We start from the raw sequence: 22,309 nt of genomic DNA, 5'->3' as shown, positions 1-22,309 counted from the left end.
CAAGGGGCCATCACAAAATCTTTTTTCTCATCCATACATGCAATAGCCGATTTCAGAAAATTTGTAAAAATCTCCTTCACCATCACACAAATCCTAACTGGACACGGATACCACAAATCATATCTCCACAAATACAAAATAACTGAGGACGATCGTTGTCCTTGCGACGACGAGACTCCTCAGGATGTGCACCACCTTTTAGAACACTGTCCAATATTCTACAGTAGCCGCGAAAAATACACAATGATGTGCCTTAAAATGAAAATCGAACCTGTAGGTGACCTACCTTGCATGTGTATATACATATATCAATTATACATTTTACTATTTTATTTATACAAGTTTATATTTTATAATTTAAACCTTAACAAATTTTATATTTACAATTTATTTATTTACAATATATACACTTTCCTAATTCTAAATATTAATAATGTTTACACTTTATATTTACAATCTAAATCCTAATATACATGATATCAATATTGAATATCGTATCGGATGTGCCGTGTACCAGTCAGTTGTAGTCGCGGTCTTATGGAAACGCGTATTATCCCCGTAGATCAAAACCGGTTTCGCTGGGCGTTGCGCGAGCGCATTCCTCGGCCGTCGTCGCTGACCATCGGCTAGTCGAGATCATATCCTGACGCGAAGCTCACGTCGCTTGTACATTCATTGCTAACGCTTTGTTTACATTATTACGCACGTACGCAATTGGCTGAACTATCTTTTCTATAGCTTATCTTACGAACTTTTCTTTCTATCTGTGCTGTGATCTTTAAATTCTATCTTGCTATTCACTGTGCTTTTATCTTGCCTTCTGTTAAATAAACTATATAAACATTTCCGTGAGTTAAGTGATTTATTTGCTACCTACACCGGACACACAATTACAATCAAGGTAACTCCTATCTTTTGGCTATACCTAAACTGGTGACCCCGTCCAAAGAACCACAGTAAATGGCAAGTGATAGCGAAGAATCAATGAAGTCGGTACAACGAGAAAAAAGCGCACCGGACTTTGGTCAACGCGACACTACCGAAGCGCGCGTTTCCACGGTACCATCGGACATCTACCGAGTCGGAGTTCGGATTGCACCATTTTGGCCAGATAAACCTATGATTTGGTTCGCGCAGTTGGAGGGCCAATTCCTAATATCTAACATCACCGCTGATACGACAAAATTTTATTATGTTATATCTCAGTTAGACAACCAATATGCTGCAGAAGTTGAAGATATTATTGTTTCCCCTCCGGCTACCAACAAATACGAAAAGCTTAAAAGTGAACTCATAAAGCGTTTGTCGGCCTCAAAGGAGAAGAAGGTCAAGCAACTCCTTATGCATGAAGAGCTTGGTGATCGAAAGCCATCCCAATTTCTTCGACACCTCCAACACTTGGCTGGACCCGGCGTTCCCGAAGATTTTGTGAGGACTATCTGGACTAGCCGCCTTCCTCACAACATGCAGCAGGTCATCGCTTCGCAAGCCTCATCACCAATAGAAACCTTAGCAGATTTAGCAGACCGTATCCAGGACATCGCACCTCCAGCGCCTACGGTAGCATCCACGTCTTCTTTAAATCATTCCGCCATAACTATGGAAGATATGGCGAAACAGATTGCGGAGCTTACTAGGCAGGTGAAAGCCCTGACAGCCCATAACCGTTCCAGATCGCAGAATCGATCCAATTATGGTAACCGCAACCGCAGCCGATCCAATTCGCGCTATAGGAAGCAACCACTGTGCTGGTACCATGCTAAATTTGGAGGCAAAGCCAGGAAATGCATCACCCCCTGCGATTTTAAAGCGGAAAACTCCCAGGGCAGTCGGTAATGGCGACTGACGATTGCCCGCAAATGACTGGTCGCTTGTTCGTGGTTGATAGCAGATCCAAAGTTCAATTCCTCATTGATACCGGAAGTGACTTATGCATCATACCGAGGTACATGATCAATGAACGACGTGCTAAATCAAACTATGAGTTGTGTGCAGCCAACGGATCTACAATAAACACTTACGGTTCAGTACAGTTGAATTTAAATCTTGGACTTCGTCGACGTTACCAAGGCAATCATTGGTGTGGACTTTCTTAGTTTTTATAATTTAGTTGTAGACATAAGAAATAGACGCTTAATTGACAGCAGCACCAATGTTTCAACTTTTGCTAGTATTTCTTTTACAGAATCAGCCGTACCAAGTGTTAAGGTCTTGACTGGCGAAGGGAGGTATTTCAACATTCTCGGTGAGTTTCCACAAATAACTCGACCTGCTGGTACACCACATTCGCCTAAACACAACACAGTTCATTACATAAGAACCACTCCAGGCCCCCCAGTTTCTTGTTCTCCTCGGAGATTGGCTCCAGATAAACTTATGATGATCCATGATCTGACCATATGTCGCTCCCCGCTTTTCCGCGTCCGGCCGCAGCCTGATCACAACCGCAGCCGACCGCGGTGGGCGGAGTTTGGGCGGTTGTGGACCCTTCTCTTTTTTGGCCGCAGCCTGGTTACCCCGGGGTGGGGCAGCGGCAGCGGCAGACTTCCTCCTGGCATCCTTCTCCGGCACCTTTTTCCAGGGCTCTTCGCTTGGCCCAGGAGCCGGAGGCAGAGCGGTTGGCCGTGACGCCGGCGCAGCCGTTACGGCTGCGTAGGATGATGAGTTGGCCGACCTCATTGACGACCGTGGTGGAGTCACCAACGGTACCGGCTCAGGCGCCGTAGGGGCAGAGTTCCCTTTCTTGCCCTTTCCCTTCCTACCCCGTTTGCCTTTGCCCTTTTTGGGCTTGGGTTCAGGGGTCGGTTGGGGGGGCGCCTTCCGCCACACGGCCGTACGGCTTGCCGGAGCCGGCACCGGCACCTCCTCCACATCGGTGTCGGAGACCGGGAGCATGTCGGCCACCGAGGCAGCCAACCTATCACCCGACGTCTCTTTCGCCGGCGTACGGCGTTTATCGGCTGCCAGTGCGGGCCGCAAACTTTTCGCCGGCAGGAGACGGTCCTGGAGGCCCTCAAAACGGGCGTCCAGTACAGGACTCATCGTGGAGAGAATGAGGCGCTGCAGCACCTCAGTCTCCTCCTGCCGGAATTCTGTCAAAGGGGCAGGCGCAAGGGCCGCCCGTTCGGGACGCTCACTATTAATGGCAGCTCTGAGCTGCGCCACTTCTTTCTCAAGTGAGGAGACCTTTGCTTCCATGCGCTCGCATATTACGCGCAGGCGCTCAGCCTCCTCACCTGTCGACCCAGAGCTCAGAGCCGACATCACCTTCTCTAGGGACGCCGCAGCGTCCTTCAGGCCCTTTTGAAAGGTACCCTTGAGGTTCCCTGAATGGGCCGCAATTTCCCGGATGATTTTTATATTGGTTGCGGCCTGGTCCCCAAGGGTGCCCTTGTCTGCGGGCGATGACGCCTGCAGCGTCTCCGCCTTTTTGGCCATCTCGGCCACCGCCTTTTCAGCCTCATCGCGCTTTGCCGCCACTAACTCCCGACGGGCGTCAGCGGACAAAGTCGACTTCGGCCGACCACCTTTTTTCGCCGCTTTCGCGGCCTTCATAATTGGCGCCTTGGGCGCTTTCGTTGCCGGCATTTCTGCACTGGCACCATCCTCCCCCTCACGGCCCCTTTTTGGAGCCCGCTGTCGGGGTTGCACCTCCAGTAAGCTTTCTACGCTCACCCATTCCGCCTTCGGAGAGTGAGCCAGCCTCTGGCTGCGACGTCAATATTAAGGGACTTGCGTCCCTATGTCGGTTCTTGCCCCCCCCAGATACGGTGGGGCAGCCCGCGCCCGAGGACGCGGGGAGGGATTCTCCGACCGCGGCGCGGCCGGTACCCTCCTGGGGTAGTGAAGTCTTAAGAAGCGACATATCATATATTTCCTTTTTTACAAGGGTTCGGTCCCTGAAAGATTGGGCGCTCGAGACGGGGTTCCCCCCCCGCCATTCATCCCCTAGGCACGCCCGACCGTGGGATTGGGGTTATTTTTTATTGAGGTTTTCTTCCTCGCGGCGCTGGCCATGATAGCACAGTACCCTCGGCCCCATCAGTTGGGGTAACGAGTTGCCCGACGCCGGCCGAAACCGGAACGCCGCGCGAAGAGTTGCGCCACATCCGCTCTCGTCTGAAAGCAGACAAGAGGGAACGGCGCCCGACACGCGAGGGTCTAAATAAATAGACCACGCCTCTCGCGAAGGCCCCACAGGGGACCCCGCTTTTGCGGGACATTGGCCAACAACAAACAAGACCCCGTCAATCGGGGAGTTATTTGCTGTCGCCCGGGGTGCACCGTCCCGTGTCCCTTGTCAGCCCACCGCTGTCACCGGATTCATTGGAATCAGGCAACAGAAGCAAGGCCTTCAAGAGACAGGGCACTCGAGGAGGTTTCCCGCACTTAGCACCCCAACCTAACCTAACCTAACCTAACCTAACCGGACGAGAGAACTAAAAAGATCTGTCTGCGTAGAGAGATTGCACCGCAAAGCGCTGGAAGACCAGCAGGCAAAATTCGAGGCGCGAATTAAGGACATGGCCGACTCCCTCAAAGGGACTTATGGATCAGTCCAAAGAATTCAGAGCTGGCTCGATTTCGAGATGGACGGAGTGGTCACCAAATCGGTGAAGGCCGCAAATCTTGAAATCAGCCACCAAACAACAGCCGAACCACCGAATAAGCCAGCCAACAGCGCTAAGATACACAAGCGCCGCCTCTTGAGGAGGACCCGGACTGCACCTGCAAGACCAGCGGGGTCCAAAAAAGTCATGGACCACCTAGAACGACTCACCAGTACCGTCGGATCTCTGGTAACAGAAATCCACTATCTTAAAGGCGACACCATCAGGGAAAAAGGAGAGACTGCTCCCCAATCTCAATCTCCAGAGCAGCAGCGACAGGAAGAACCCTCCTATAAAGAGCTTAAGGAGGAAGTCATTGAGCTGCGGATGGACATGGAGCGGATGCTTCAAGAAGTCCGCAGCCTCAGACTTGTCTCGATGGAGGAGATTGGGGAGGAGATCCGCGAAGTAACAGCTCCCCTGATGACCAAAGCCAATAAAATACTGGACGGGGTCGAAGAGGTGAAGGACGTAACCCAGGCTAACTCTGCACACGGCACAGACGCCCGCCAAGGTTTGGGGACTGAGCTGGCACTGGCGGATACCGCCGCACACCTGGAAGGGATTCTAAACCCGATCAGGGCGGAAGTGTCCGAGATCGCCACAAACAGTCGCCGAACGATGGAGTGGTACAACTCAACCATAAAAAATGCCCCCCTTCCTGCCAAAAACCCGCAGCTGAGCAGAACCTATGCTGCGGTAGCGCGAAGCGTACCACCCAAGCCGACCAAAAACCCGAACCACACACTGATTGTCTCTAGCGCCGACCCCAACAACACGGGCGAGAAGGTTCTAGAGGCAATCACAAAAACACTGGACTTTAAAAACACCGGTGTGGTAGTGGATCGAGTGAGGAAGGCTCGAAACAGCAAGATCTTGCTCAGCTGCGAGAACAAGGAAGACGTAAACCGGCTCAAACAACAAATAAAGACAAACTCGGCGTTAAAGGTTCAGGAGGCGAAACCGCAGAACCCGCTCGTAAAGGTCAATAACGTGATGGCATACCTCAAGGACGAAGAGATGGTCGAGCACATAAAGGCACAGAATAAAAAGTTATTTGAAGACTTGCCTGGCGACCACCAACACATCCGTCTGAGGTACCGAAAGCGAACGAGGAACCCGCTACAGTGCCATGCAGTACTCGAGGTAGCACCTCTACTCCACAAGCGCATGCTAGAGGCGGGGGCGGTCCACATAGCGATCCAAAGGAGAACCGTGGAAGACCAGTCCCCGCTAATACAGTGCGCCAAATGCCTTGGATACGGACATCCCAAGGCACTCTGCCGGGAGTCGGCGCAGTATTGCAATTACTGCGGCGGCGCCCACTCTTGGCAAGAGTGCAAAACAAGGCTGGAGGAAGGACCACCAAGGTGCAAGAACTGCAAAGACGCCAAGGCACAGAACGTCTTCCCGCACATGGCATTCAGCGACGAATGCCCGGAGAGAGAAGTGTGGGATAGACTAGCGCGTTCCAAGATAGCGTATTGCTAAAGGCAGCCACATGAATGGACCTGGCGCTCCCGGAGAGGAGACAGGGACGAAGCTGGGAATTGTACAAATCAATCTCCAGCGCTCCAAGATAGCCACAGCCGAGCTACTCAAAGTAGCAGAGGAAAAGGGAATCGCTATCGCTTTGGTGCAGGAACCGTACACCGGATCCAGCGGCAGAGTGAAGCAGTACCCCGGCACTAGAGTAATCCAGTGCTCCTCGAACATCAGCAGCCGAAACCCGGTAAAAGCAGCGATATACGTATTCGGAGACCAGTTTAGGATCACACATGATCCACAGCTGGTGTCCGAGACGGAGTCCGCAGCGGTACTGGAATCAGGCAGCTTCAGGCTTGGAGTAGTCTCAGTATACTTCGACGGGACAGCCGATATAGGTCCTTACATTGCGCGAACCAAGGCAGTATGCGAATCGCTCAACACGCCTAACGTATTACTGGCGGGAGATGTAAACGCCTGGAGTCACTGGTGGGGCAGCGAATCCGAGAACGAGAGAGGGACGGAATACTGCGCTTTTATCAACGAAATGGAATACCACATCCTCAACACCGGAAACACTCCGACCTTCGAAGTCTGGCGAAGAGACGTGCTATGCACCAGCATAGTAGACGTGACAGCGTGCAGCTCTTCACTGCTGGGAAAGATCAGGAATTGGAAAGTCGACAGAGCGCTGATCACATCAGACCATAACGCCATCACGTGCACACTGGAGTTAGGAGTGCGGCTGCAACATGCGGCAGCCCCTACTACCAGAGTATACAACACCAAAAAGGCGAACTGGTCGGCGTTCGACGAGACACTCCTGTCTTTACTAGCGGAGAGGAACATCACACCCGCCGGAGTAGAAGAGGTAGTGTGTGGACAGGAAATGGATATCCTGACAGATGCCTACACAACAGCAATTCGGGAAGCGTGCGAAAGCTCGATACCGAAGATAGGCAAAAAGCGCAGAGGTTCCCCCTTCCCTTGGTGGACGGAAGAGATTGAACAGCTCAAAAGGGATCTCGTTCGTAAGAAGAAGAGGATCAAGTTCGTAAGAAGAAGAGGAGGAGGATTTGCCGTGTGGTTCCCGGCACCATTACAAAAGAATAGGACCACTCCATCTCTTTCCCACGGATGTCGTAAGAGCCGACTAAGGGATAGACTTGGGATTCCTCTTTAATGTAAATCCCTGCCAATCTAAGGTCTGCCGCGCCGATGGATGCATGGCTAGGGGCGAGCCTAGTCTCGAGCGTGCCACTTCCGCCATGGGGTTGGGCGACCCCCAGGTAATGGCTAGCCTTACCCTGGCATGCGGGGCTCTGCTGGGGCGGACAAAATTTTTCCCTAGCGTCTCGTGGGAATCGCATGGATGCAAATTTTTTGAAAGAGCACCTAGATGGCGGCGATGGTGTCCGCACCCCATCACGTCTCGTTCCCGGCGGGAGCGGTATGCGGTCTGCTGAAAGCCGCTTTGCGACGATGAATGTAAGAGGAGGAATGAAGGATAAGATTGAGGAAGTATGCCAGATGATGGATGGAAGACGTTTGGATGTGTTGTGCGTGAATGAAACGAAGCGGAAAGGATGCGACACGACGCAGCACGGCCCTTACACGGCGTATTGGTCTGGAATTTCCAGTACCAGCCGAGGCTGTCAAGGGGTCGGTCTAATTCTTTCTGCACGAATGGCTGAGTGCGTGAATGAGTATGAGTGTGTCAGCCCTCGTCTTCTATGGATTAGGCTGAAAGTTGGAATCACTCGGATCTTCGTTCTAGGTGTTTATGCACCTTGGGATGTGGGTTCGAGGGGTACAACATCAGCAAAAAGCGAAAACGAGGAGTTCTGGAATAGTGTAAGAGAAGTATTGAAAGTTACCAAGCCAAATGAGAAGATTATTATGTTAGGTGATTTTAATGGATGGGTGGGTGTAAAGCGTGATGGATATGAAAAGGTGCTTGGTGCGTTTGGTGACGAAAAGGTGAATGATAATGGAAGAAGTGTATTAGAAATTTGTCTAGAGTGGGATCTTTTTGTGTCGAACTCAATGTTTCAACATAAAGAGATCCACACCTACACAAGAGTGGAAGGTATTTTAAAAAGTATGATAGACTTTGTGATTGTAGATGAAAGATTGAAGAACAAAGTGCTGGATACCCGTGCATATCGCGGTGCTGGCATTGACTCGGACCATTTACTGGTGATATCCCGGATAAGGGGTATCTTCAATCGCTGGCGGCACAGGGTAAGGGAGCAAACCAGCGCTTTGGAAAGAGTAAAAGTAGAAAATTTGCAAGATATGGATGTAGGTAAGAAGTATATTAATAGACTGAAGGATGAATTTGAAGATTTAGAGGAAATGAGCGATATTGAAGATGGATGGAAGGAATTTAAAGAAAGAATTGTGAAAGTAGCTGTTGAAGTGTGTGGTGAAAGTAGAAGAAGGAAAGGAAAAAATCACAAAAATGCGTGGATGAGTAAAGATGTGCAAGAACTTGTGCGATTAAAGAAGAAAGCATGGCTGGATTTGTTAGCAGCAAAAGCTAACTTAAGAATGCAAGAGGTTATAGATGAAGATGTGAATGAAGCACGTAAGGAATATAAGAAAATGAAAGATTTGGTTAAGAAAGCTGTGATTAGAAAGAAAGAAGAGTATAAAGAGGATTTTGATAAAAGGCTATCAGAAGACTTTCAGTCAAATCTGAAAGTATTCTGGAAATCCGTAAGGTCAGCCCGAGGAAATACTATAACCAGAGAGCTGACTAGGATCAGATGCCAGGATGGTAGCGTTGTGAAAGGAGAAGAATGTGTACTAAAGATATGGAAGGACTATTTTGAAAGTTTATTTGAAAAAAAGGAAGGAAATAAGAAAGATTTCTGCTATAGCGAAGAAAAAGAGAATGAGATGGAAGGCGAAATTGAAATGTTCGAAATTGTGGAAGCACTTAAGAGTATGAAAGCGGGAAAGGCTGCTGGGTGTGATAGAGTGTCGGTCGAGATGCTTAAAGCAGGAAAAGGCGTAGTAGCTAGTCAGTTGTACTGCCTTTTCAATTTGTGTTGGAGAAGCGGCCGAGTACCAAAAGATTGGTGTAAGGCTGTTATCGTGCCACTTTACAAAGGAAAAGGGTCACAGCTGGACTGCAAAAATTATCGTGGTATAAGCCTGCTTAGCGTCGTCGGCAAATTGTATGCTAAGGTATTGATTAATAGAGTCAGGAATGAAACTGATGACAAAATATGGGATGCTCAAGCGGGATTTCGAAAGGGAATGGGATGTACTGATCAGGTCTTTTCCTTGCGGTGCATAGCCGAAAAGTTTTTGGCCAAGAGTCAAAAAGTCTATTGCACATTCGTAGATCTGGAAAAGGCCTATGACAGAGTTGAGAGGAATGAATTGTGGTCAGCACTTTCTATGCATGGGGTGAGCAGTCTCTTAATACGAGCACTGAAATCCTTATATGAGGATTCGAGTGCTTGTGTCAGGATAAACGGAGCGCACACTGAGTGGTTTAAGATTGAGAAAGGCGTTAGGCAAGGATGTGTTGCGTCACCGTGGCTGTTCAACCTATTTATGGATAGCTGTTTGACAGATTTGAAAGAGTCTAAAAGTGGATTAAGGATGAATGAGTTACTCGTCAAATGTCTGCTCTATGCCGACGATCAGGTTATACTGGCGTCATCAGCGGAGGAGTTACAGGAGATGGTAAACTGTATGCATGAAGCTTTAAAAGAGAAAGGAATGAAAGTGAACGTAAGTAAAACTAAAACACTGGTTTTTGAAATGGAGAAAGAAATGACAGCATGTAATATTTTGATTGGAGGAGAAAAAGTGGAGCAAGTGAAAGAGTTTGTATATCTAGGATCAAAGTTTACATCAGATGGCAAGTATGATAGTGATATTGAAAGGAGAGTGAACGCGGGGAACATGGTGAATGGAGCTTTGCATGCCTTTATGAGCAGTCAGAAACTATCCAAAAAGGCTCGACTGGCTGTGCACAGGGGCGTGTTGGTCCCGACATTAATGTATGGGAGTGAAAGTTGGGTATGGCAAAAGAAGCATGAAAGCAGAATAAATGCAGTGGAAATGAGAGCGTTAAGGAGTATGATGGGTGTGAAATTGAGTGACAGGATAAGGAACAGCGTGATAAGGGAATGTTGTGATGTGAAAGAAGATGTAGTTACAGGAATAGAAAAGGGTATGTTAAGATGGTTCGGTCATGTGGAGAGGATGAATGAAAGCAGGTTGACTAAGCAGATATACAAGGAGAGTGTGGAGGGAAAGGTCGGAGTGGGAAGACCTAGACGAACGTATCTTGATCAAATTAAGGACGTCCTGGTAAAGGGTCAGGTCAAAAGTACCCGAAACCGCCGAGCTTGTATGAAGAGAGTTATGAATGTGGACGAAGCGAAAGAAGTATGCAGAGATCGTGGCAAGTGTCTAATATAGGAGGGAATGCGTGTAAATTAAACAAAAGCTGAATCGATACTGATTTATTGATCATCAAGTATATAGTATATAATAGTATAACATATTACAATTAGGGCTACACTACACCACGGGGGTGCAAAAAGAATAAAAATAAAAATATTAGTTTTATTTTTATGATTATAAACAAATACAATGTTATATAGGTATTCGTGTAGGTTTCGTCGACGAAAATTACCTACTGTAAGAATATTAATTAATACAAAGTATACCTATGTGCTAAACAACACAGATAATCTTAATATTAGACGATTATATTATAGATATAGGTATGTATTTAGGTATACTGTTGACGACTACATTTTACAAGGTAAGTACAATTTTTTTTTTTTTTTTTTTTTACATATTTAATAAATGTTAACATAATGTAAGTACTTAACGATGTATTATTGATATGACATAATAAACCTTTTTGTCCTATTTTTGTGTACTACGTCTACTTTATTATCATCTTTTGCAATTTTCACATTACATCCTAAATCTTCTATGACAGTAAAAGGACCGAAAAATTTACAATCTAACTTTTTACCTACTTCATTTTTAATTAATATTAAATCTCCAGTATTATATGATACATCATTTAATGTTTTATCATATAAACATTTCCTCTTTTCTTTACTATAAATTAAATTCTTACGAGCATCTTGAAGAGATACTTGTAAACGATGCTTTAAATGTAAAGGATAATTTTCTGGATTATACAAGGGTTCTATATTATTATTATTTCTAACTCTACAGGGAATTTTACTAGGTTTACCAAATACCAATTCAAACGGTGTGTAGTTCGTCTCTGTGTGAACAGTATTATTGTAGCTATAACACCAAAATGGAAGCCATTGACTCCACGTATCTTTTTGATCATCACAATGTATGCGTAAAAACGCACCTAGGCTCTTATGAGAAATTTCAATAGCTCCTAGCGATTCGTGGTGGTAAGCTGTAGATGTTAACTTTTCTATACCTAATAAATTACAAACCTGTTCCATTGTAGATGAGACAAACTCCGTTCCGCGATCTGTTGCAATAGTATCTGGTATTCCAAACCTAAGTATAAAATTATTGACAAACGCATGTGCAATACTTACCGTCTCTTTATTTTTTAAAGGATAAGCTTCGACAAACTTTGTTAATTCGCATTGGATTGTCAAGATATAGCGATTATCATCTGAGTCTCTCTCTAAAGGTCCACAAAGGTCTAAATAAATTTTCTCAAAAGCATTGGAAGCAGTTGTAGTTATCTCCATTGGCGCCTTGGTATATCTACAATGCTTCATTTTTTGACATTTGCTACATTTATTTACAAAATCCTTAATATCCTTATCTAAACCAGGCCAAAAAAATAACCTCTTAATGTTATTAGTCATTCTACGAATTCCAGCATGTCCACTGGTTGGTAACAAATGGAAGTCATGCAAAATATACTGTTTGTCTTCGTCATTCTCTATTCTCTTAACACTCTTTATTATATAAAATCGTGGACCGGTCCAATTCGTTCTATTATTTATTTCTTGTAACAAATCATTTATGAATGTTTTTATCTCATTATTTTTTACTATGCATAGTTCTTTTACTTTGATTATTTTACAAAATTCCATTAACTTAGTCACAAATTCGGCTCGCGTAAAATGTGCCCTAAAGTCAATGTTTATATAAATAGTATTCTTTATTTTGCAATAAATGAAACATTCTTTTTCTAAATCTACGTTATTTTTGCTCCTCAATTTATCTAAATCCTTTTTTTCTATAAAAGTCAATTCCATGTAATCGTTCGGTATTTTAAACAATTCCACAACTCGAGGCTGATCAGACCTTTCATCAGTGGGATTACTTAAAATAGAACTTTCACTACTTTCTTCCAAATTTTTACGTTGTCTCCTAGTCAAAACCATTATAATGTCTTCGTTCATGCTTTTCAATGTATCTGACGTAATATAAACTCTAGACAAAGCATCTGCAACACTATTATCTTTACCTTTTATATAGTTAATCTTGAAATCGTATTCTTCTAAAAGAAGTCTGAATTTTAAAAGTCTACTGGATGGGTCTTTCATTGAAAATAAGTAAACTAATGGTCTGTGATCTGTTAAAATTGTAAAATTTCTATTGTATAAATATGGTCTAAAATACTTTATTGCCCAGACTATAGCAAGTAATTCTTTCTGAATCGTAGGGTAATTTAATTCCGCTTTGTTTAAGGGTCTACTGGCATAAGCTATAGGTTTCATATTTTTATTACACAACACTGCTCCGACAGCAATACCGGAAGCATCAGTCTGTAAAATAAACTCATTACCTTCGGAAAAATCCGGAAAATCTAAAACAGGGGGTGAACTTAATTTTTCCTTTAATTTTTCAAATGCAACTGTACACTCTTCCGTCCACTTAAATACTTCATTTTTCCTTGTAAGCTTGTTTAAAGGTGCAGTTATTTCAGCAAATTTTTTTATAAATTTACGGTAGTAATTACAAAAGGCTACAAATCTTTTGATTTCGTCGGTATTAGTAGGTTTTGGATAATTTTTAACTACTTCAATTTTAGCTGGGTCAGGAAGTACACCCTTTTCAGAAACCAAATGTCCTAGATCCAGTATTTCTTTCTTTAAGAATACACATTTTTGAGGATTTAATTTCAAATTAATTTTTCGAAGCCTTTCAAACACATCTGTTAAATTACGATTATGAATTTCAAGGTTACGGCCAAAAATTACAAGGTCATCTAAATATATGAAACATTTTTCATAGTTTAATCCTGACATCGCTATAGACATTACACGACTGAAAACACTTGGGCTAGTTTTCAATCCCATGGGTAATTTTTTCATGTGGTACTTTCCTGTGCTCGTTGTGAACGATGTGCAGTTTCTACTGTCTTTATCTAAGCTTATTTGAAAATACCCTTGATATAAATCTAAATGTGTAAAGTAAATTGAACCTGCTAATGAATCCAATATGTCTGTTATATTGGGTAACGGGAATTTATCATCAACAATGCAATTATTTAATTTTCGGTAGTCAACAACAAAACGCCATTTTTTGTCTTTGCCATCCGATTTCTTTGGAACTAACATTATTGGACTAGACCACTCACTTCTAGACTCCTCAATGATATCATTGTCTAACATATTTTTTATCTGATTGTCTATCTCTTTTTTTAAAGATTGTGGTAACCTGTATTGCTTGACATAAACTGGTGTCGTGTTTGGTTTTAATGTAATAGACTGTTCATTAACATTTGCAGAAGATAACTTATCTCCTGGCAAAAAGAAAATATCTGCATATTTGGAACACAAAAGTTGAATTGAATCTCGTTCTTCAGTATTTAAATTTTTTAAATTTATTAAATCTAATAAACGTTTTGCTCGTTCTGAGTTTCTTGAGCAAGACTCGAATTTATATGTATCGTAATCTGACAACAAATGTAATTCTGGTTGAAATGTAGGCAACTCAATTTGATGTTCATTGGTGTTTAATATTTTAATTGGTATTCTATTATTTGTTACTCTAACTATAGATCCTGCCATGAACAAATTTTCCGCTAATTGCTTTGGATAAACAACATAATCCTTGTCACTACTAGAAGAAACATAAACATGATGGAATGATTCGCTTCGTGCTGGGATAAGTAACACTTCTCTAGAATAATCGATTGAATCATAAAGTGGCAAACAACATTCCATTCCGTTTTGGGATACAGTGACTACATTTGAGCTCAGATTGATATTTGAACCGTAGTAACACAGAAAGTCTAAGCCTAAAATTCCATCTGCCTGTAATGGTATGCTATCGAATACGTAAAACTTATGATTGAATACTATTCTAGAATGATCACTATTATGCTCCAAATTAAGATAAATATATCCTGCCGAACGAATTTGTCCGCCTATTCCGTTCACGATAGTGTCGTCTTTATTTAAAGTTACGTTTATAGGTAAAGAATCTCTTTTTATGACATATAAAGATGCACCGCTATCAACCAAATAAAAATGTAATTTCCTATTAACATAAAAAGACAAAAATTTTGTTTTACCATCTAAAGTCAAAATGTTATGTTTAAGATCGAAAAAACTTTAATTCATTTGTACTAGATGTTTCGGGTTGAACCTCCTCATTCGTTTGTTCATTGTAAAATACACGATGATTCGAACCACGATTCGAAGAATTTTTCATATGTCCCCTACCACGGGTATTATAACGAGTACGATTCTGACCGCTTCTATTATTAAAATGTCCTCTATTAAAATTGTTAAACGAAGTGTTTTGACTGCCACGAAACTGATTTCCTTGTCTAAAATTTCTTACATTGTTATGCTGATACCTCGAATGTTGGAATCTGCCATGCTGCATGCGAGTATATTGAGGATACATACCTCTTCCACGGCGCGAGATCTGCATGATACCTGCTGAGGCCGTCGTCGAAGACGTTGCAGCTACCTCCTCGTCTTTAGCCGCCTGGATCGCGTCCTTGAGATGCTCGTAGTTTCGAGCTGTAATGATGGTGCTCAGACGGGAATCCCGCAGTCCATCTGAAAACCGTTTCACCGCCAACTTTTCATTCAAAGGTTTCAAAACAGCGTATTTTTCTGAATTACCCTCTGCTTGCGAAATTGTCAAATCGGAAAACAATTTTTCGATTTCTGCCCCATACTGATCAATTGTACGCCAACCCTGAGTAACATTTTGCAATCGCGAATGAATTGATGTAAAAGATTTTTTAGATAAAAGAAATTTTCTTAAGTCTTTAACAAGGTCACTTACAGATGAATATTCCTTTTGCATACGAAGTTTAGCATTTTCTGTAAGTCTGCTTTTCAGCACAAATTTTATCAAAATTTGTTTTCCTGGATTGGACAACATTTCAGCATACATTTCTATCGAGTCAATCATGTTTTTCGTATTATTTTCATTACTGTTCATTACAGAGATAAACTCACAGGCCGTCTTCAAATCAAACTCCATTTTTGAGTCTAAAAATTCAGCAGTTTCACTATAATTACTATCACTATCACTACTTATTTCCTCTTTAGGAGTTGAACATAAAAGTTTAATATTGTCGTACACACTACGAATTTCAGTTGTTATGGAGTTAATACTATCTACTGTTTTACTACTCAATCCTTTCTCTTGACACAAAACTTTTACAATACTATCACAACGTTTCAAAATTAAATCTGACTCACTTAATTTATTTTTTATAACGTTTCCCTTGTACCTAGATTTTCCTTTCTTAATCAAATACTTCTTTATTTGTATGATATCTTCCAAGCATTTTAATAATTCTCTTTCCATAACTTAGTATAAAATAGCAATAGAAAAAGTAATATAAAATTACGTACCATATTAATTCCCGTGAGCTCCAGTAGTAGTGGCACCGAGACGTATCATATATGGACATCGCTATGTAAACAATACACGGTAAAGTAATAATTTTGTTAAGTACTTATCATTATGAAATATTATTTATACCACAATTATGCTTTAGCTTTAACACTTTAATATGGATAAGAATAATTTGTATATAAGTATAAAACGTATAAGTATATTGGTAATTTAATATAGAGGTATAATTACTTAATGTCCACTAAATAGGTAGGTATCGTAATCCGTAAATTCTGCCGTATTCGCACTCAGTCCCGACTTCTATACCGCAACAACTCTTAATTTTTATTAACGTAACGCATCACTATATATATCACACTGTACACACCCGAGAGATTTAAAACGCACGTAGTAGGATGAACATCAGGACTGGGTCTGCTAGTCACGTAGTTGGTCGTCATCGTCAATCACGCTAGGCCTGGAACACAGGATCACCCCTATCCTGCTGCCGTCGTATGATACTAGAATATCTGGTCAATATTGCATCTCTAACTTCTTGTCGTATCACAAATCCCTGCCAATTTTTAAAAATTCTGTATATGAATATCAGGCCGCCCGTGGCCACCAAAACCAGCAGTAAGACCAAGATTATATTATTGGTGTTCATATATTTCTCGAATTGGGTCGTATTACTCCCTCCAGATGCAACTTGGGCAATCACCACATCCTCGTTCTTGTTAGATTGAGATGCACCCATTTTTCGTGAAATTTACCAAATTTCCTCCGTGTAACAATAGCGTTGTGATCGCTTCACGAATCTTATTATTGTACTCTTCCAAATGCATTTTTGATCACAGAGAGCCACACGGCCACACACGATGATAAAATTCCGTAGTCCTTAAAAGGCGCGGTATCGGGTCGCGAGCGCGGAGACAGACTAGGCAAGGGTCGCCATCTAATATAGGAGGGAATGCGTGTAAATTAAACAAAAGCTGAATCGATACTGATTTATTGATCATCAAGTATATAGTATATAATAGTATAACATATTACAATTAGGGCTACACTACAAGTGGAAAGAGGTAGTCTCTGCCTACCCCTCCGGGAAAGAGGCGTGATTTTATGTATGTATGTATGTATGTATGTAAGAGGATCAAGAACGCTGCTCCCCACCGGAAGGAACACGTGCTGCAAGAGTACAATGAGGCCAAGGCGTTATACGCCAAGCAATCTGCCGAGGCCCAAACTCGGAGTTGGAAGGAATTCTGTACAAAGCAGGAGAAAGAGAGCATGTGGGACGGAATCTACCGTGTCCTCAGGAAAACATCAGGTAGAAAAGAGGAGCTACTGCTTAGAGGACCGGATGGAAAGACTTTGGATCCCAAGCAGTCGGCAGTGCTACTAGCGAACACTTTCTACCCTGACGACACGGTGGAAACCGACACCCCGCACCACACTCAACTCCGGAAAATTGTACAAGAAACACCTCAAGAGAGGTTGGGAGAATTGAAAGAGGATGACCCGCCATTCACCGAAGCCGAACTGGAGGCCGTGCTGCAAGAGCAGAACCCCAAGAAGGCACCGGGACCGGACGGATTCACCTCGGACATCTGCGCCAGAGCGATCCGCTGCTCACGGGATGTGTTCATGGCGATAGCCAACAAGTGCTTAGCCATCTCCTACTTCCCCAAACAGTGGAAAATCGCACATGTAGTCATTCTCAACAAACCGGGCAAAGAAGATTACACCAGCCCGAAGTCCTATCGCCCAATAGGCCTGTTATCAGTGCTAGGGAAAACGTTAGAGAAGCTTTTTGTGAGAAGACTACAGTGGCACCTACTCCCAACCCTCAATCCAAGGCAGTACGGTTTCTTGCCGCAACGCGGAACAGAGGACGCTCTCTATGACCTGATCGGACACGTCAATGCGGAAAAGGAAGCGGGGAGATCCGTGTTGATCGTGTCACTGGACATAGAGGGGGCCTTCGACAACGCGTGGTGGCCGGCTCTAATGAACCAGCTGAGGCTCAGACGCTGCCCCAAAAACTTATACCTGATGGTGGACTCATACCTCAAGGACAGAAAGATAGTCGTCAACTATGCGGGAGAAACCAGCGAAAGGGATACCACGAAAGGATGTGTTCAAGGCTCGATCGGGGGCCCTACCTTCTGGAACATTATCTTGGATCCCCTCTTGCATAGGCTATCGTCAGAGGAAGTTTACTGCCAGGCGTTCGCAGACGATGGAGTTCTGGTGTTCTCCGGTAAGACCGTAGAGGGAATGGAGGATCGCGTCAACAGAGTATTGGAGATGACGGTAGAGTGGGGGAAGGAAAACAAGCTGAACTTCGCAGCACACAAGACGCAAGTCATGTTGCTGACAAAAAAACTGAAGTACACCCCCCCCCATATCACCATGTCCGGAACGACTCTGACTCTGGTCGACGAGATTAAACTCCTAGGACTCACCATAGACAGGTGGCTCAACTTCAACACTCACGTGCGAAACATCTGCACAAAAGCGGCCAGCATATACAAACAACTGACATGCGCCGCGAGAGTCACCTGGGGACTGAACACAGAAATCATCAGAACCCTGTACGTTGCAGTGATAGAACCTATCGTAACGTATGGGGCCTGCGCATGGGCAAAAGCGTCTGAGAACATCACAAACAGAAAAGCGCTAGACACACTCCAGAGGGGTTTCGCGCAAAGGATCTGCAAGGCATACAGAACAACGTCACTGCCGGCAGCGTTAATCCTAGCGGGAATCCTACCGCTCGATCTCAGAATCCAGGAAGTTGCGTCCCTATACGAGGCGAAGAAAGGGCTCTCCGTCGATTTCCTACCACCGCATCGTAAACTCGAGGAGATTGTTAAAGCCAAAGATTTACCACACCCGGCTTCTCAAATCGAACTAGAGTACACTCTGCTCGAGGATATGACAGATGCCACCCAAACTGCCCTCCAGATTACTGGCCCACAGGTGTATACCGACGGGAGTAAAATGGAGGGCAAGGTGGGAGCGGCACTAACGTGGTGGGAAAGTGGGAAGGAGATACACAGCCAAGTCTTCAGCCTGGACCCCACGTGTACCGTGTTCCAATCTGAATTGTATGCACTCCACAGGGCGGTGTCCAGAGCGCTGGAGAGCGAAGAGGAAGCGATCAACATCCTTAGCGACTCAAGATCGTCGTTGGAATTGTTGTGCAGTACTCGGCTCACCCATCCTCTGGCAAAGGCTATCAGAGAGAGCATAGCAGTAATACGGTCGCGAGGGAGAAGGGTTCGCCTGTTCTGGCTCAGAGCCCACGTGGGCACGGCAGGAAACGAAAGGGCGGACGAGCTTGCCAAAGAGGGAGCCTCGAAAGAGAATCTCTCTCCCGATTACGCAGAAGTCCCGCTGTCATACGTCAGAAGAAAGATCAGGGAGGAATCTATTGCCAGATGGCAAGACAGATTCGATACTGCCTCCCAAGGTGCGGTAACGAGAACGTTCTTCCCCGATGTAAGTAAAGCTTACAGCTTCGTGCGAGGAACGAATCTAAACCACCTGCACGTTCAAATTCTGACGGGTCACGGCGGCTTCGGAGAATACTTGTACCGGTTCAAGTTGAAAGACAGTCCCGGATGCGAGTGCGACCCGAACGTCAGCGAATCGGTATGGCACATAATACTCGACTGCCCCAGGTTTCAAACTGCCCGTTACAACCTGGAGTGTGTCTGCAACCAAAAGTTGGGAAGGGAAGTGCTGAGCGACCTGCTCCATAACAAAAGCACAAAGGACCACTTCCTCAAATACATCGAGGAAGTCGCAGCAATCGCAACAAAGCGCAACAAGGCCACGGCTGGCGAGGCGCAACCCTCCTCGAACACACAAACACAAACACAAACCACACACACACAAGGGCAGCAGTGCTCATTTGGCAGCGAAGACCTATTGCCAAATCTCTTGCACTCTGCCGAGGCCGGCAAGCCCAGGCTCAGGGTCCGAGGAGTTGCCATGTTCATGAACAACAACTCGGAACGAGTGGGAGTGGCCTTCTGCAACGACAGGGCGAAGACAAACGTCTACATCTCACCGGGACTCGGTCTCCTATTGAACGGAAGCACAAGCAAAACTACCATGCGTCGTAAAATCTACGACGCCTTACCAACGGTATCAGTGGGGGGTCAGCGGTGTCGGATAGTGCGGAGGAAGAACAAAACCATCGCACTGTTCGCCACTGACGACAACTCCACAGCCTTCCAGAAGGTATGCAGCGTGCTGAAGGACATAGGGAACTGGAGAACGGGAGATACTCACACTCCTAAAGTGCTAAGCGTGGACGTCATGGCAGTGTCTCACCACACGGGCGAAACCCGGGACCACCTGGGTGCCCTTACAGCCTCGCAACACCACGAGGTAGTGGTATACGAAAACAGAGGTCAAGATCTCGGTTTTCTTTTGAGACGCGGACAGGGCGAAAGCGAGGCCGCTGCGAATCGCGGGGGACTTCCGAGTCAATCTCGGGACTCCAGCGGATCGGAGAGGCTGCAACAAGCGCTCGAGGAGGAGAGTCGCCAGTCGAAGCGGATAGTCACCGACCAGGACGAAGATAGGAAGAAGTCCACGGTCACCTCGCTCCTAAACCGAATGGCCCAGGCGATCGCAGGCCCAGTGGGAGAGAAAATGAGCAAACTCAGAAGAACGGTACTACAGGAAACGGCAGTGGCAAAATTCACAACCCCATCGACGTCCCGCCAAGAGGTTACGCAGACCACCCAGCGAACCAGAGCGGACATGGGACTTGTGACCCCCCCCTGGCTGAAGCCGGCGAACGATCAGCTGGCCCATATGGAGAACGCTCTACGAGAGTTCATAGCGATAACGGTTGCCACGCGCAAAGTCAATGAAGATATCTGCAGTGCAATATTGCGGACTTACAAGCGTGGCAACATAAAATCGCTCGAAGTGAAGCTAGAGGAAGCGGAGGCTGCAGTTTACGACCTCGACGCACAACGTGTGATACACGGGAAGGCGTTGGGGGAGTACATGGCGGCATACTGCGCAACCGAGGGCTTCATAGAACTCGAAAAGAGCCAGCCGGAAGAGGAGGGCCACATTCGGGCCATAAATCCTCCAAAAGACCCGAAGGTTGTGGTCGCCAAGTGCACCAGAGTAATGCTGGAAGACAGAATCCTCGAAATGGCTAAAACCATCTTCGGGGACCTGACAGAAGGCAACAGGCTGGAATGCTTGGCGGTACCAACATTCACATGGGTGAACGGAGTGCCCGGATGTGGAAAAACCACATGGGTAGTCGCTAATGTCAACATAGAAAGCGACCTCATCGTGACCGCCACAAGGGAAGCAGTCAAAGATCTCAGGGACAAACTGACACCGAAGATCGGGGAAGAACGAGCTAAACAGCGAGTTCGAACCATGGCTTCACTATTAGTGAACGGAATGAAGAAGGGTGAAACGTGCAACCGCCTCGTGGTAGACGAAGCCCTAATGAATCATTTTGGATCTATAGTAATGGCCATCAAGATCGCAGGAGCCAGCGAGACCATGCTGATCGGAGACCAAAACCAGCTTCCCTATATCGACCGACACAACCTGTTTCTTCTGAAATACTGCAGACCCCACAAAATCACGTCTGTCACGAAAGAATTGTTGTGTACGTACAGAAACCCGCAAGACGTGGCATATGCCCTAGGAGAAATCTATAGCGGCATCTACTCGGCCAAAAATCTCACGCGCTCCCTGAAGCTGAAGGAGTATGGAGGGGCTGTTATCCCGAAGTTGAATGATACATTGTATCTTACCCACACCCAGGCTGAGAAGGAACTCCTAATTGGCCAGGGATACGGAACCAACTCGGGCTCTTGCACCCTTACTATACATGAAGCACAAGGTCGAACGTTCGAGACAGTGGTGATTGTACGTACAACATCAAAAAAATCCAATCTGCTTATGAGCGTCCCGCACGCGGTGGTTGCGATCTCCAGACACACGAAGACCTGTGTGTACTACGTGGATAACACAAAGAACGACGCAGTAGCTCGTTTTATCCAACGTGCAGAGAGAGCAACCGACGCTTCCATCAGGGACTACAACCTCAAAATGGCGATCTGGAACGGTGACGACGTAACGAGGGACAGTATACTCGCTTTCGAAGCGGGGCTGGAGGAAGCCTAAAACATGGGGTGCTAAGTGCGGGAAACCTCCTCGAGTGCCCTGTCTCTTGAAGGCCTTGCTTCTGTTGCCTGATTCCAATGAATCCGGTTACAGCGGTGGGCTGACGAGGGACACGGGACGGTGCACCCCGGGCGACAGCAAATAACTCCCCGATTGACGGGGTCTTGTTTGTTGTTGGCCAATGTCCCGCAAAAGCGGGGTCCCCTGTGGGGCCTTCGCGAGTGTTTTGG

The 22,309-nt window shown here is 45.3% G+C and overlaps 3 protein-coding genes across 3 annotated transcripts; 2 read left to right on the top strand and 1 right to left on the bottom strand.

The window, feature by feature from the left end:
* The first annotated feature begins 960 nt into the window (after positions 1 to 960).
* On the top strand, positions 961 to 1,836 carry LOC106139679 (uncharacterized). Its single transcript, XM_013341168.2, has one exon. The coding sequence runs from the start codon at positions 961 to 963 to the stop codon at positions 1,834 to 1,836; it is 876 nt and encodes a 291-aa protein (XP_013196622.2).
* Positions 1,837 to 2,187: 351 nt separating this feature from the next.
* LOC132904228 (tropomyosin-1, isoforms 33/34-like) lies at positions 2,188 to 3,588 on the bottom strand. The gene has a single exon (XM_060954146.1). It carries the CDS (start codon positions 3,586 to 3,588, stop codon positions 2,188 to 2,190), a length of 1,401 nt encoding a protein of 466 aa, XP_060810129.1.
* Positions 3,589 to 6,111: 2,523 nt separating this feature from the next.
* On the top strand, positions 6,112 to 22,079 carry LOC132904032 (uncharacterized). Its single transcript, XM_060953959.1, has 2 exons — positions 6,112 to 7,149; positions 17,055 to 22,079. The coding sequence occupies exons 1-2, from the start codon at positions 6,112 to 6,114 to the stop codon at positions 22,077 to 22,079; spliced, it is 6,063 nt and encodes a 2,020-aa protein (XP_060809942.1).
* Positions 22,080 to 22,309: the final 230 nt, after the last annotated feature.

Source organism: Amyelois transitella, chromosome W (assembly GCF_032362555.1).
Source record: "Amyelois transitella isolate CPQ chromosome W, ilAmyTran1.1, whole genome shotgun sequence".
Taxonomy (NCBI): Eukaryota; Metazoa; Arthropoda; class Insecta; order Lepidoptera; family Pyralidae; genus Amyelois; species Amyelois transitella.
Note: the sequence above shows the minus strand (reverse complement) of the source record. Positions and strands in the feature narration are given on the sequence as shown.

What these genes read in the sequence shown, in the direction of transcription:
- LOC106139679 (XM_013341168.2), top strand. Translation starts at nt 961, where the DNA reads ATGGCAAGTGATAGCGAAGAATCAATGAAGTCGGTACAACGAGAAAAA.
- LOC132904228 (XM_060954146.1), bottom strand. Translation starts at nt 3,588, where the DNA reads ATGCCGGCAACGAAAGCGCCCAAGGCGCCAATTATGAAGGCCGCGAAA.
- LOC132904032 (XM_060953959.1), top strand. Translation starts at nt 6,112, where the DNA reads ATGAATGGACCTGGCGCTCCCGGAGAGGAGACAGGGACGAAGCTGGGA. An exon ending in AGAAGAAGAGGATCAAGTTC is followed by an intron (nt 7,150 to 17,054) that starts GTAAGAAGAAGA and finishes AAGAGGATCAAG; the next exon opens with AACGCTGCTCCCCACCGGAA.